The sequence below is a fragment of the Astatotilapia calliptera genome, chromosome 18 (genome assembly GCF_900246225.1).
Source record: "Astatotilapia calliptera chromosome 18, fAstCal1.2, whole genome shotgun sequence".
Lineage (NCBI taxonomy): Eukaryota > Metazoa > Chordata > Actinopteri > Cichliformes > Cichlidae > Astatotilapia > Astatotilapia calliptera.
This window is the reverse complement of record NC_039319.1, coordinates 4,340,248-4,356,576: the sequence shown is the minus strand read 5'-3', so window position 1 is coordinate 4,356,576 and position 16,329 is coordinate 4,340,248. Positions and strand designations below refer to the sequence as shown.

The following is a 16,329-nucleotide window of genomic DNA, read 5'->3' as shown; positions in this document are numbered from 1 at the left end:
AAAAAATAAAACATCTCAGCAACTTTTTTGTCACCTCCACAGCTCAACACGATACAAATATCACATCAAATGAATGTAAATACGTGTTTCATCTTCATTACAGGTTTTAATGGAATATGCAACAAACAGAATTAGGGCTGTGACATATCATATGATCTGCAATAATACTGGTATAAATGTTTACAAAAAAGTGTGTTTAGAGGAACATCATGTGTTTGCATTCACCCCAATGAGTCAACCCCAGTCATGTCTCACAGCCAGAGCCATATGTCTGGCTCCAGTCACAGTTTGGTAGCTGAATGTTCGCAAAATATGCAAGAAAACTTTTCCCACTGAAAGTGAAAAAAGCAAACCTGTTACAACACTTTAAGCAAAAACACACTTGAGTACAACCGGGCTGTGAAGGCACGTGAGCAGGAGATACTAGCAGCAGTGATGTGCGACCCAAAGGTAAACAAATGATTCAACCATGCATCACTGGAGCACTCGCGAGTTACATTTCATATAACAGCAAGAGCAGTCAGTGGATGGAAATTACTGATGTGCTACACGGTGGAAAAGCAGGAGGTTAAAAAGCTCGACCCAAGATGAAACAAACCAGGTAGAATTTCTTTTCCTTATATGACAGAATTGTGCAGGCTCCGCATTACAAGGTTATTTTGGATATTAAGCTAGAGTGTAAGCACTTGTAATACACTTTTCTTAAAACTTCCAGGAAAAACACCCCTGAGGATACTTATGTGCTCATATTTCATGTATGCCGTGTCACTAACATTGCACTATAATGTTGTTCATAGAGTATTTAAAGGTAGAATGGGAGGCAGAGCCTTCAGCTTTTAAGATTAGACTTAAAACTTTCCTTGTTGCAGATGGGGGTCCCTCCCTGAGCCTGGTTCTGCTGGAGGTTTCTTCCTGTTAAAAAGGAGTTTTTCCTTCCCACTGTCGCCAAAACGCTTGCTAATAGGGGGTCATATGACTGTTTGGGTTTTCTCTGTTTTCATTGTATTATTGTTGGGTCTTTACCTTACAATATCAAGCACCTTGAGGTGGCCACATTTTCACACTTTGAATTAGCTAAGCTGTCATCAGTGACAGCAGCTCACTGGAAGAGAAAGATGGAAAATCCATCATTTACTTACACATATAAATGCTGCTGCCTGCCGAGCTGATAAAATGTACATTATTTTTTTTAAATGTAAGTTTCTTGAAATATTATTTTGAGGCTATATCTCCCACCCCTACATACAATAAACAATACAGAGTTTTTTAAGGAAGGAGGTCATCTGATCTGCTCTGATCTGGCTTCTCAGTGGACTGCTTCATCTGACAGTTCTCCCACTTTTAACTAGTGTGAATCCTCATGTGTCTTTGTAACTGTATCCTCTGAATGAAGCTTTTCACCTGTGTGGATTCTCATGTGAGTTTTCAAGTTTATCATCAGGCTGAATCTTTTTCCGCAGGTGCTGCAAGAATGTGGCTTCTCACCTGTGTGAACCCTCATATGTCTCGTTAGTTTGGATCTGTACTCAAAGGTTTTTCCACAAATCTCACATTTCACAAACTTTTTACTTGTGTCAGTTTTACGCTGACTCTCTGACACAGGAAAGTTGTCTTGCTGATCTCTGCTCTCTGGTTCAGGAGAGCTGGAAGAAAGGAGATGTTCACTGTCCAGCTCTGGCTCACTTTCCTCATAAGTAGGAGCCACCATGAAGATAATAATGCCTTCAGTCTCCTGCTTCACTACAAGCTGATCTACGTCCTGACTGGTGCAAGGTTCCTCCTCTTCCTCTTTTATGTGTGGAAGCTCCGGATCCTCCTGGTCGAGGCTGAAGTTTCTCTCCTGGTCCCCAAAAACCAGTTCCTCCTCACATTCATGCTGTTGTGGGAAAGCTGAGGTGACAAATGGACAAAATTACTTGTCTTAGATAAATATAGAAGTATAACAAGAATGACTACTCGGCAGTGGTGTCTACAGCTGTCCATTTCCAACTCTACAACAGAGTTTAATCAAAATATCATCAGAAATATCATCATATCATTTACCCAGACCTGGAAACTGTTAAAATAAGATTTCATGCACTCACTTCTAACACGTTAGTAAATTTCTATGCACCAATCACAGTTTGTCCACCAATTACTGTTGGAAAGATGTTTATGTAAATGATAAGACAAACATCAGACAGAAGGGGAAATTTAAAAGTAGGATTAAAATATGGGGATAAAAAGCAGCGAAGCTCTCAGAAAACCTCGACTAACAATCAGCTGAGTTTATTTAAACACTGGCCTTGAAGAACTCTGATGTGTTTCCAAAATATCTTTATTGAATGAATTAAAGTCATATTAATTTTTAGGTAAGACCATTACGGTTTTACATACCCCTGCTGTGTAAGTTCATTTCAGGTTTCCAGATGTTATCCAGCTGTCTGAGCTGCTCTTCTTCAGTCCAGATGAGGCCTTCATCCTCCTGTTTGAGTACAATCTTTTCTACGTCATCGCTGATGCAGAGTTCCTCCTCTTCCTCTTTGATCTGTGGAGGATCTGGGCCCTCCTGGTCCAGACTGGAGTTCCTCTCCTGGTTGGAGACCTGCTGGTCATACAGGCCCTCCTCTTCCTCACACTTCATGTTAGGGGGAGATCTTGAGGAACAAAGGGTCACTGAGGAAAAAGGTTAATAATGTGATGACAGGAAAACACATCTGAGCAAATATAGTCCACTCTGAGCATGTCCTCATATGTGAGTGAAATTTAAACTGTACAAATGTGAAAAATGAAAGTGTAAGTTACTCTCGAGCTCTGATACTCTTATTAGGAAAGTTCAGAGTACAAATCATTCAGGTAGCTGCTGCCAGCTTCACGCTGCAAGTAAATGTTTGTCATTGTTGTAGATTAAACTGAAAATCTCACAGTGCCATAGCAGATAAGTACCAGTCAGGTTTCACAGCCAGTCATTGCACAGAATCAACCCAACTAAAGTCATCAGTGATCTGAAGATTATTAGGGACTCAGAGTTTCAGTCTTAGTTCTATTTGATCTCATTGCTGCCTTTGATACTGTTGATCATGACATTTTAAATCAAAGGTTTCATCATTTAGTTGGTTTAACTGGACAGTTCTCAATTGGCTCTCGACCTTTGACCCAGTTAAACCTCTCAGGTCATCAGGTTCAGATCTGTTAACTGTTCCCAAAATCAGATGTAAGTGTGCTAAGAGTGTGTTCAGTTACTGTGCTCCTGTTCTTTGGAGCATGCAGCCATAGTTTGCCTGCTGTGGCTGCATTCAAAACTAACAACTATGTTTCCATGCTTTGTGAATAACACTGACATCTGTGAGATTTGAGCTGATTTAGTTCGAGTTAAGACTGTTTATTAGAACATTACAAAGTTATTTTAAAAACTTCATCATTTTCTTGAACCCAAATATAATTCAGTTGAAAAATATACATTTTAAAATGAGGTGAGGATGGTGGGGGAGGCACGATGGTCTTGTAGGGTTAGACCCTGATTAAGGGGTATTTTTGAAAGTAAAGCCCATCTCTCAAAGTCCCTGCCGGCCTGCCTCCACCCCTGGAAGCCTGTGGGTGCAGACGGAGGTGAGGAGCACCACAGGCGGCAGAGGACTGTCTGTAGCCCCGGAGTGAGGGTCAGAGAGCCGAAGCAGACAGCGAACTGTGGCACAGTGCAGAAAACAGAAGCTTTCCCTCCCTGCCTCCTTTATCTTAATCTTCTAAATAAATCTTCTATAAAGGCACTTTCTCTCGGTCTCAAGGTTTGTTTAATGCTAAAAGTTCACCGTAAAAAAGAGACGCACTTGTGTGATTAGCCACTCCCTGATTTCAGTATGTTAGCCTACAAGCTGAGCTCTGATCAGGTCCTACATGAGTTGTATTCTTGTGTTAGTCCACTGAGACCATCGCAGTTTTACCTGTTATGCGTAACTTTATCTCGGGTTTCCGGCTGATATCCAGCAGTCTCTGCTGAAGGTTGATCTCATACTGGACGATCAGACGTTCTGTTAACCTCAGAGCAGATTTCTTCTGCAGCAGTCAGCCGGTCTCTCCACTATTGCTTCTAAACGAACAATAAAAAAAATGTAATTATAGAAAAACACTTCTGAGAAGATAAAGTTTTAGTTAAAGTCTGTAATGAGGGCATGTTGCTCACATTTGCAGGTGAAATTAAAAGTGTGTAAAAATGAAGTTATTTGTGCACTCTGATGCAAATGAGAACTTGAGTTCTGACATTTTTCAGCAACATTAAGAGTAAAAAAAAACCTTTCAAACAAAAAAGAACTCACTTATTACTGACTGACTGATGATCTATTTTGGAGTTGATCTCGAAACTGATCTACATCTTGATATTTTTCAAAATAATCTTCACTATTGGGGGTGGCTGTAGCTCAGGCGGTAGAGCAGATCATCTACTGATCGGTTCGATTCCCGGCTTCACCTAGTCTGCATTTCAAATATCCTTGGGCAAGATACTAACTCCAAGTTGCCTCAAGTTGCTCTTTGATCTGTGGAATGTGTGTCTGAATGTTGGTAGAAAGCACTAAGAAAAATGTGCTTGTGCGAATGGGAGTGAGTGGGTGAATGCACAAGTTTTGTAAAGCGCTTTGAGTGCTCAAGATTGAGTAGAAAAGCGCTATATAAGAACCAGTCCATTTAAAACTCCCTGTCATGTTTTCACGAATACACATTAAATAGATCTGACTGATACAAACTGTAGGTTTAATATTAATGTTAACACTTCAGAAAAGCGATTACAGTTTTACCGCTGGTCTGTAAATCTTTCTCAGGTTTCCAGATGTTATGCAGCTGTCTGAGCCGCTCTTCCCCGCTCCAGACGACGATGCCTTCATCCTCGTGTTTCACTACAAGCTGTTCTCCCTCTTGACTGATGCAGAGTTCCTCCTGTTCCTCTTTGATCTGTGGGGGATCTGTGTCCTCCTGGTCCAGATTGAAGTTCCTCTCCTGCTTCCAGACCTGCTGGCCAGCCAGATCTTCCTCCTCCTTACACTTCATGTTGATGTGGGACTTGAGGAACAAAGTAAAAAGAAAAAGATTAGACAGGTAAAGGTGCAGCCTCAGTCAGCAGGGCTGTACACTGTGAGCATGTTGCTCACATATGTGAGAGAGGTTTGTACAAATGTTTCAGAAGCACCATGTGACTCCCTCTCTTTGTTGGAAAGTCTTATTAATTCACTTTATAACTATTACTTTGAAGATAAATTTCTACCATCACAAAAATATTATGACCTCTTTAAAAACAAACAACGGCAACTACATGACTTAAATTCCATGTTTAGATGAAGGTAATGGTCAATGCCTTTTGACAGGGGAAAAACCTCCACACAGAAGAATCTTACTTGGCTGAATCATAAATTATTCACCATGATTAAAACTGCAGATGAGCAATAATCTGCATTTTATTTTAGCCAAAGAGGAATGTTTCTGTTTGTCTGTGATCTGACTTTTTCTGCTGGGTCCAAATTTCATTTTATCCTGTGTAAGTTTGTTTCTCTTCCTGTTAACTAGCAAAGTCAAAATCACCTTGATTCATTTAACTTTAATTCAATTATAAATGTAATCATTTTATTGAACAATTAATTTCATTTCAATGAAAAACAATTACTTAAAAGAAAGAGATTAAGTTGGAGAGAGACATGTGGCCATCTTTTAGTGAGTTAGACCCTGATTAAGGGCTATTTTTAAAAGTAAAGCCCATCTCTCAAAGTCCCTGCCGGCCTGCCTCCACCTCGGGAAGTCTGTGGGTGCAGACGGAGGTGAGGAGCACCACAGGCGGCAGAGAACTGTCTGTAGCCCCGGAGTGAGGCGTCGTGAACCGAAGCAGACAGCGAACTGTGGCACAGTGCAGAAAACCGAAGCTTTCCCTCCCTGTTTGGTTTTGATGTGTCTCATGAAAGTCTATTGTTAAAAGTTGACCTTTAAAAAAAAACGGACGCACTTGTTTGATTAGCTGCTCTCTGATTTTAGCCTGTTAGCTTACAGACTGAGCTCAGATCGTTCCTGTGTTAGTTCATTGAGAACATCACAGTTTTACATACCTGCTGCGTGACTTCATCTCGGGTCTCCGGCTGATATACAGCAGTCTGAGCCAATGGCGGATCTCATCATCCTGGACGACTGTTTTTAATGTTTTTAACCACGGAGATTTCTTCTGCATCATCAGTCTCTCATTGTTAAACTCTCCCAGAAACTGAAGACAGTTGTGCCATTTCCGCGCTTCTTCTTCTTCTATTGAGTAGACGGCAGACTACACATGTCCAAGGGTAATACTGTCCTCCTCAGGCCATTGGCATCAAGTCAAAGCCTTAAAGTCTGGTACTTTGCGCATGGTCATTTTTTACGAACAGCAGAATCACAAGACAAAGCGTGCCAATGTTTATACTTTTCACTGTGACTGCCAAATAGATGAAAAAGTAGATGTTAAAAAACAACTTATAGTTTTGTCATTGGGCTGGTAGAAAGCTATGAGTTTCTGTCCCTTTGTCTGACCTTAGAGACTTATTTTAAAAGGAAACATTACAATCCTTTAAAGCAAGTCTTTTCACCTCTGTTCCCCCCTCTGTACTTAGCTTTTTTGTTGTCATGTCAGTAATTGTCCAGTTGATGGCTCCCTTGGATCACAAGCCTGTCTCATGAGTCCAAGTGAATATATTCTTAATAAACAGCTTTGAAGAATTTGTGACCAACTTTGTTTAATTCGGAACATCATCATCATGAGTCAAACTCACTCTTGGATCTACAAAATATTTAACAAAAACAAACATCACTGAATCATAAGGTATTTGCTCCAACTCTTAGTCCAGAAACACATGAGTGAACTAGATCAGCTGCTCCTCCAGTTCAGCTGTGGATTTATATCATTATTTATATTTGTAAAGTGGATATGCAGTTTTTCAGTACTAATATAAGCATTTTATATCATTGCTTTATTGACAGATGTTTGGTGTTCAAGGTCAGGCATCAGTTTGAAAAAAACAAACAAACACACTGAGTTGAACTTGAACTTCCTACTGACAAAAACTAAAATTGGTGCAAAAATAACCAGAAACATATAAGAAGCATCCTGGAGGTGCTGCAGACAAGATAGGACCAATAACATGTCAACAGGAAATCCTTTTTACTAATTTGTTTATTTCTTTTTAGATTTTTACTCTCCATTTTAAGCCATGATGTTTGCTGATACTGTGTTCCTACTGTTTGTTCTCATTAATAGTTCTGTTTTTAACATTCTGTGCTGAAGCTGGAGGAAATGTTTCTACAGTGTCAGATGATACAGCTCCAAACTAAATAAGTGACTAACTAACGATGCTTTAACACACTTTACTATAAATTATGATATAGTGCACTTTCTTAAAATTTCTTATTGCTCTGTAATTAATTGTTTTCTTTATAAATGTACAAATGAGAATAAAATCTGTGTGATAAAGGAAGGTCTGTAGACTTCTCTGTTAAGATCAGTGAAGAGAAACAACAACATACAAATACCTAAGAAAAATATTCAGTAAACATTTAGAAGATAGAGAAGTTTATGTTGTCATGTGGAGAAATTTTTCAAATAAAAATATCCATAAGCATTGATAGTCTCCATGGCTGAACAGACACAGGAAAGAGCTCCACCTATAAAACGTAAAAACATCAAGACAACATGTTGAAGATGTCGAGGTACTGCCCATAATGTTTGACTGACATCTGATTTATGTGCAGCACATAAATACCACAATAATGATGGAGAGAAACTAAAAGGGAACTAAAATACAGATTTAAACTTACAACAATATGAAAGACTTCAGTCTATTTCACTTTAATCAACTCAGCAGTGTCTCCATAATCATCGTAAACCAACAGTCCAGCATAGAGCGGCTGAGTGAATGTGGTCTGGACTCTGTGGCGGAGAGTCATGGTTTCAGAGACGCTGTAGAAGGACAAAATACCTGCTCTGTGATCCAGGTACACTCCTACTCTGGAGGAACGAGGACCTGAGACAGGAGTTTTAATGTTGTTGTACCGAAATATATATCTGTTGTTGTCACAATTTAATGACCAAGATTTGTCATTATGTCCAAATCTACATTCATTACCTCCTTTTCTGCTGATATTCTTGTATGCGACTGCTACATAAACTCCTCCCCCTCTCCACTCCACCTCCCAGTAACAACGTCCAGTCAGACTCTCTCTACTCAGGACCTGCCACCATACAGTGAATCTGTCTGGATGATCAGAATAAGACTGTTGTTGATTCATTAATGTTGCTTTTCTGTTCCCCTCTGATAATAACAGCTATGTGTTTGCTGTGTTTGGATCCAGTGTGATTTCACATGAATATTTTAAGAATCCAGCTCTGGTCTTTGGCTGTGGTTGTGACAGTAAAACATCCACTTCAGTGACTGTCAGTGAGATGTTTGTCCGTTCCTCTCTCAGAATGTCCTGTAGTTTATCTCTGACCTCTGACACAGCTGCTGTCACATCCTCAAAGTAGCTCAGAGGACGGATATTGATGCTGGATGAGTCTGTAGACTCACTGAGTGCTGACAGTGAGGGGTAGTTGTGTAGAAACTGGATGTGATCCTCTGTGTGTGAGAGCTGCTTCAGCTCAGCATCTTTCCTCTTCAGCTCAGTGATCTCCTGCTCCAGCTTCTCCTGAAGCTCTTTGACTCGACTCACTTCAGTTTCCTGCTGGGATCTGATCTGCTGCTTCACATCAGAGCTTCTTTTCTGGATGAGATGGATCAGCTCAGTGAAGATCTTCTCACTGTGCTCCACTGTTTGATCAGCAGACTGATTGATGGCCTCCACCTCCTGTTGAAGCAGCTTCACATCTTTCTCTCTGTCCTGGATTCTCTGCTGGATGTTTTGTCGACTCACCTCCAGCTCTCTCTGCCTCTCAGTCCTTTCTGCTGCAGCTGAGACTGTGTCGTGGCCTTTATGTTCATCCACAGAGCAGAGATAACAGATACTCTGCTGATCAGTACGGCAGAACATCTTCATCACCTCATCATGACGAGAGCAGATGTTCTCCTGGAGCTTCTTGGAGGGCTCCACCAGCTTGTGTTTCTTGAATGTAGGTGAATCATAATGAGTCTGAAGGTGTTTCTCACAGTAAGATGCCAGACAGACTAAACAGGACTTGAAGGCTTTCATTTTTCTTCCAGTGCAGACATCACAGGCCACATCTTCAGGTCCAGCATAGCAGTGATCAGCAGGAGCAGCTTGGAGTCCAGTCTTCTTCAGCTGCTCCACTAAAACTGCTAACATGGTGTTTTTCACCAGGACAGGCCTCGCTGTGAAAGTCTGTCTGCACTGAAGGCAGCTGTAGATTTTCTTCTTTTCCTCTTCATCCCAGAAGCTTTCAATACACTTCATGCAGTAGCTGTGTCCACAGGGAATAGTCACTGGATCCTTCAGTAGATCCAAACAGATCGAACAAGAGAAGGTTTCTCGGTCTAGCTGAACTCCTTTCTGCGCCATTTCTCCCAACAGTGTCAGTGACTGTGTAAGTTTCACTTCCTTATTATAGAAACTGGTCTGACCTGATCTGAACAACAAGTGTTGCTGCTGTGAATGGGGCCTGCCAGCTCTAACACATGTTGGTTACACCCATCTTCATAATGTAGATCTAAAGGGGAGGGAACGCAGAAAGATATGGACAGACAGGAGGTGCTGAGCTAGAGAGCAGGAAGAAGAGGAAGGGTTTTCATGCTGCGATTCATTCCAGAAAGCAGGAAGAGGCTCTGTGTTTAATTGTTTTTCTGTTCAAACCTTTAACTAAATAATATAAATGTCAATAACTGGATGCCTCTCTATTCTTTTTGTTAATCTGCTAAATGAATAGTTTGTTTCTTTTAACAATTCAAATAGCAGAAATGAACAGCTGACAGCTTGTCAGACTCAGACTGTAAACCATAGAGACAGTTTATATATACATTTAGTCAGGGCAGTGCAGAGATGTTTAAAGGGGCGGGTGCTCACAGTTAAAAAGGGCACATAGAAGCAGGCTGAAGAACAACAACCCACATTCATCAAGAATCTAATATGGAATCGCATCACACTACATCACTGTCATCAGGTGGGCACAATGCAAAGCAAACGTAGCCCATTTTTTACCTGATGGGTACAATGTTGCTGTTTGGGGGGTTGCTTCTGCTCTTGCTGCTGATAGTGCTGGAGGGCAGGGCTGTGTTGATCTGAGACTGTAGAGATTAAACAGTCCACAGGAGAGAGGGTAGCTGATTAAACAAGTGTTATGAGATAATAATAAAACGCAAAGATTGGTCACGGCGCTTGGAACCATAAGGCAACAAAACTGGGAAATAAACTAAGCTCTGCCTGTGAATCACTCTTTGCCTCTCTTCTTCCTTCCATCTCCTCATCTCATCTATCACATTCCACTTGCTGTCCATCTGAGAACGAGGCACAGTTTGCTATTGAATTCATCTATTATTTAATTATACATTTTAACAACTCTTGCACCTAATCCCCTTAGGCAGAGCAATGAAATGCACAGCTTTGGAGAACCGATCGATGATGGTCAGAATAACTGTTACCTGAGGATGGTGGGAGACCAGTGATGAAGTCCAGTGCGATATGAGACCAGGGGCATCTAGGAACGGGCGAAGGAGGCCAGCAGGAGGTGAAACCTAAACTGGAAAAAACTAACACAACACAGAACTGAAACCTAAAATGGAGATGCAGGGAGACGACACAGAATGATGCAGGAAAAAACACAGATGAACCGGCGAGGAGCACACGAGGACACATAGTATAAATACACACAGGGGGAGACATGGAATGGCAAAGACACAGCTGAACCTAATTGACTACACGAGACAGGGGGAAATGTGACCAGAACACACTAACATAAGACATGGACCTTCACAATAAAACAGGAAATGCATAGAGACACGGTACAGACACTAAATAGAGGGGAACACAGAAACCAAACTCTAAGAACTAACTAAGGCTACATTCACACTGCAGGCGAAAGCGCATTAAATCCGATTTTTTTGACCCTATGCGACCCTATATCCGATCATGCTACGACAGTGTGAACGGCACTAATCCAATATTTTCAAATCTGATCTGGGTCACTTTCACATGTGGTACTGAATACTGAATCTGAATATGCAAATTAGGGGAAATTTACATCAAATTAAATGAGTAATGGCTGATTTGATGACCAAAATCAATGATGGTACTTAGAAACACATGACATTACACATTACATTTTCATGCAGTTAGAAGTTTGAACCTGCAGCTTTATTAAATGAACACCTGATATCCAACAAGAGTTTAGTTTAAACTTTAGGAACAAAAAAGTAAGAATCAACAGAATTAAACAAAGAACCAACAGCACAGGAAAGTTTAATCTTCATGAAAAACACATGCAGTGACTTCAACGTCCACAATAACACAATGTGTTTGGGCTTATGTGTGTCAGTTTCCAGCTTTAATCTTATGTAACAAGACCTCTTTATAGGTCAATAGAGGAATGAAGTCATTGTTGAACTACAGCTTGTGTGTGTGTCACCTCCACAACCTACAACAATAAAATATGATCTTTGAGTAGTGATATGGGAGTAAAATATACCATACTGATGTGAATAGGAGGTCATCTTTTCCCTCGGCTGTTAGGGTACCTGGGCCGTTGACCCAGTGTTTTGTGTTTATGGTTTTTTGAGTCTTGTTTAATCATTATTCTGTTCTCTGTGTATCTTATGTTTCCTAGTTATCAGAATCAGAATACTTTATTAATCCTTCAGGATTAATAAAGTATTCTGATTTACTTTATTAAATCAGAATTCAAGGGCTTACGCTCTTGAATTTATTCAGTATTTGTTGTTTAGGTTGTCTTGGTTAGTATTTGGTCCCGTTCATGTCTTTGTCTCGTGTCTTCTCTCGTCCCTTGCTCTCTGTCCTTTTTGCTCTGCTGCAAACAGAAGCAGAGAAAACTGGAGCTTCTGGTCTTGGCCAGATCTCTTTTGAAAAAGACATTTTAAAGTCAATGAGACTTTTTACCAGATAAATAAATAAAGAATATAAAAGTCTTCTACTTTATGATGGAAATGTTCTTTCTGGCTCAAAATGACATCATTTATCTGAATCTGTAGAAGAAGAAACAATCTCGGAAAGTCACTTTACTCTGTGTCTCACTGGATGTTCAAAGTTTTTAACAAAAGAGAAAAAGAGAAGCATTCTTTGATTTTAGTCTGTTAGCCCACAAGCTGAGTTTTTATCAGAGTCCTGCATGAGTCAGTGTTATTTCACTGACACCATCACAGTTTTACACACCTGTTCTGTATGACTTTGTCTCAGGTTTGCGGTGATATGCAGCACTCTGAGCTGATGGCAGATCTGGTCAGTCCACAGTAGCTTCAACCACTAAATTATCTCTAACACATCACCAAACCAAAGTCTTCCTGCTAAGAGTACATCAAAGGTGAAAAGCGAGCCTAGAATGTCATCATTTCTGCTCTCCTCTTTCTTCTTCTTCTACTTCTGGACCGCACACATCTTTTTTTTTTTTTTTTTTGCCTGTCCCGTTTGGCTCCTTTGCCATCAGAATTATTGTCTAAAGGCAAAGAAAGATGCCCAATGGATTTACTTTACCAAATTGACCATCCCAGCCTTGCCGTAATGGTCCATTTGATTCACCTTTTATTGTTTATTTTATTTTCACTTGCTGAATACGGGACAGACTTGACTGGGGGAAAGAAGGGAAGAAAGAAAGAGGGAAAGAGAAACAGCTGAGAAGAGGGACGGGGGAGAAGGGCAAAAGACAAAAACCAACAGAACGGGCAGAGAAAAAAAATTCATATATCAATCACCTGGATCACCTGTTGAGAAAGAAAAAAGAGAACAAGCAGAAGAAAACAAGAGTAATAGAATAAACAACATCACAATGATATATGGGAATATGACAGTAAATACTAAATGTTAAACATTATTGTGCAGCACATAAGATCAACAGAACACAGTGTGCTTTGAGGTAGGAGCCAAAAAGGGTGTAGTTTGTGGGTGTGATCACCCGTGTGTACACCTGTGAGCATGGACGCGCTTGTTTTTAAAAGGTTCCTTCATGTAATGATCTGCTAGAGGGTGTGGGGGGGCCACAGCCCCGTCCTCCGGGGCATGAAGCAGGTATGGAGGAGATCAAAACTCCAGACATCCAGAGGCCCCCAGAACACAAGAGACCAAGGAAGACCCACAGAGGGGCAGCCACGCCACTGTCCCAGAAAGAGCTGAGGAGAGTCCCAGATGAGGGCTCACTCAGCAGCCGCGGAGCAGAAGCCAGGGGGGGTTGCAGTGACGCGCCCGTGAGCTCCGCCGACAGCCAGCTGTGCCTGAGTGACCGAGCCCCAGGCCGAGAGGTCGGGGGCACCCCACCTCCGAAGTGGCCCGAGCGAGCCCCAGGCTCCAGGTCCCGATAAGCGGCCGCCAAGGAGTGAGCCGGCGTGTACCTGGACGCCCATCCCCAGACACAAAGAACCACCAACGCACCGATGTCTGAGGGAGTCCGCCACTGGCAAGGGAAGTGGGGGGGGGGGGGGGGGGGGGGGAGATAGGCCTCCAAACCTTGGAGGGCCTGAGATGTCCCCAGAGAGGTGGCGTCTGATACCCAACCTGACATATAGACACAGACATACAGGCACACACAGACACAAACATCCATTCCCACCCTCATGCTCTCATATGCACTTACTCCACACTCAACCGACGTGGAGACAGACATAAAGAGACGCTGTACACACGATCACGCTCCACAAGCGTACTCTACAAACCGGGTCTAGGTACCCTTGCCCCTGGAGGGGGGGGAACTGCACCCAGACCCAGGTGGTGTTACCCTTTTCCCTGCGGTGGGGGGAGGCAGACCGTCCCGACTCCGCAGCAGCAGGGAGGCCCCACACTCCAGACCGCAGTCGGACGGCCAACTCCTCCTCCTAGCCCCCCCGCTCCCGCAGGCCGCAGAGAACGGGGGTGAGAGAAGACTCCAAACCTCCCTCCACCCGCTCATTGTAGTGTTGATGCATGTGTGTTCTAAGGTGCAATTAAAACCCAGAAGGGCATGGAGCTACCTGCCAGAGAGCAGCAGGTAAGCGCATAGTCCCACCTGCTAGCCCTCAATGTCTACGTGTATTTAAAATTGAGAGGTGGGCAACGACGCCAGGGGTGAGGTTCAAGGTTCAAGGTTCTTTATTTGTCACATGCATAGTTATACAAGTATAACACACAGTGAAATGTAGCCTGACACGCTCCTCGACATGTGCAAAAATGGGGGGGGGGGGGGGGGGGGGTGTAGAGGAAGAACATATATATATATATACATATACATATATACATATACACATATATACATATACATATATATATATATATATATATATATATATATACACACACACACACACACACACACACACATACATATAGTATATACACTGGGTGAATGTGCAGTAGTAGCAGCAAGCAGGTGAATTCTGTACATTAATATGAATAGACATCTGACTATTTTACAGGAGACAATATAAACATATTTAAATTTAAAGGAATTTGAAATGTACATTGTGCCTTGGTTTAGAGTGTCTGGTTTAGAGGTTGTACACCCTGATGGTAATTTGGATTCTGTGTATCGTGCCCACCCCCAAGATCCTATATGTATGTGTAATGAGAGTGTGAGTAATGTGAATGTCTAAGTTGTGGGATAAAATTGAGGCAGAGGCAGCCAGAAGGGGACAGGGGGGGGGGGGGGGTAGCCTCCTCTGCACCCTGGTGACACACCCCTACTCCAAGGCCCTGCATGTGTGGGTGGTTGTGGTGGAGCGGGAAGAGGGAGGCAGCTGGAGATGGGGAGGGAAGGAAGGGAGTGGCAAGTGACCCCTCCCTGGGGCCAGCTCCCCCGCTGACCCCAGTAGGCACCCCCATACTCTGCGACCCGCCAGGGAAAGGGGGCCCAGGCCCATCCAGACCGGGGCCCAGTGCAGCAGCACCGCCCGGCCCCACAGAGCCCGGGACAGTCCACCCAACCCCACCACAGAGAAAACTGCACCCACCCCACCATCCACTCATCTTCCAGACTACATAAGACAATAGACGCCCAGGCTGAGATCTTCCTCCTCTCCTGCAGAGAGAGTTCCTGAAGAGAGGAAAGCTCCTGCAAGGTGTGACAATCTCCTCCACCAGTTGAAGAGCCCCCCAGGTGGCTCGACGCACCGGCGGCACCCTGCGCCAGGGCCAGGCCCCCATGCACCCACCCGCCCACCACCCCGGCAACAGACCAACCAGGACCCAAGCCCCTGAGGCCCGGCCAGGGCCCCAGCCCAGAGACGGAGCGCCCCCAGAACCTCACACCCATCCCGGACCCACCCAGGGGCAGACAGGCTACCAGGTCAGTAACCCACGTCCGTCAGCACAGACCCTCCCCTAGCCCCGCTGCACGCAGCCACGAGGAAACCGTCACCTAAGAGCCAACAGAGCCCCCAACCGGACATGACCGCTACCCCGGGTTGAGCCCCCCAAGGAAGATGCCTCCGGGGAACCCCCCGACGCCCTAAGCCTGTCCCTACCCCCACACCAATCACAGCAGTGAAGGCGGGACCAAACTATGACCCCCTACCCCCACTAGGTGATGGAGCTGATCAAAGGAGCCCAGAGCAATTGATCTGATGTGGTGGCAGAGGCTGTATCAAGACTAATGTAATCTAATAGATAATTTCTATATTGGTTAGAATTAAGATTATTTTTATTTTTCCACTTCATGAGGACTGTTTTCTTGGCTATGCATAGGGCAGTGAAAACCATATGGGCTATATTCTTTTCTGAAGTGACATTATCTAAGCTGCCCAACAAACACACTAAGGGGGAAGTTGGAATGTTACATTTCAGACACTTTGATAAGTCCTCACATATCTCGCGCCAAAACCTCTGAACTGGTGGACAGAACCAAAGAGCGTGGATGTAATTGTCCGGTGAATTAGTTTGGCAGTGTGAGCAGTTGTTGGTAGACGTAAAGCCCATCTTGAACACAGAGGCGGAGCCAGACATTTGAAACACCCGGGGCTTAGCCCAAAAGGGTAGTATGCATGTGGGATTTTGGTTTTTTTTGGGAGGGGGGGGGGGGGGGGGGGGTAAAAATGACTGAAAGATTAATAGGCTCTGTTTTGAGTTTTGTTCAAAAAAGAATGACTTCATATAGGGAAAAATATATATCACATGTGCAGGACACCTTAAACTAGTTTTTAAGCAGCAAGGCAGAACAAAATCAGGGCTGTATCAAGACATGAGGACTAAACCCCAATTCAACCAGACCCAGAA

The 16,329-nt window shown here is 43.2% G+C and overlaps 1 protein-coding gene and 1 pseudogene across 1 annotated transcript; both read right to left on the bottom strand.

The window, feature by feature from the left end:
* Nucleotides 1–1,017: 1,017 nt before the first annotated feature.
* Nucleotides 1,018–6,639, bottom strand: LOC113010320 (zinc finger protein 430-like). Its single transcript, XM_026149355.1, has 5 exons — nt 6,063–6,639; nt 4,770–5,031; nt 3,921–4,066; nt 2,377–2,655; nt 1,018–1,890 (listed from the first exon to the last, which is right to left on the bottom strand). Exons 4-5 carry the CDS (start codon nt 2,621–2,623, stop codon nt 1,346–1,348), a joined length of 792 nt encoding a protein of 263 aa, XP_026005140.1. The 5' UTR covers nt 2,624–2,655; nt 3,921–4,066; nt 4,770–5,031; nt 6,063–6,639; the 3' UTR covers nt 1,018–1,345.
* Nucleotides 6,640–6,699: 60 nt separating this feature from the next.
* LOC113010225 (tripartite motif-containing protein 16-like) lies at nt 6,700–11,012 on the bottom strand (annotated as a pseudogene).
* Nucleotides 11,013–16,329: the final 5,317 nt, after the last annotated feature.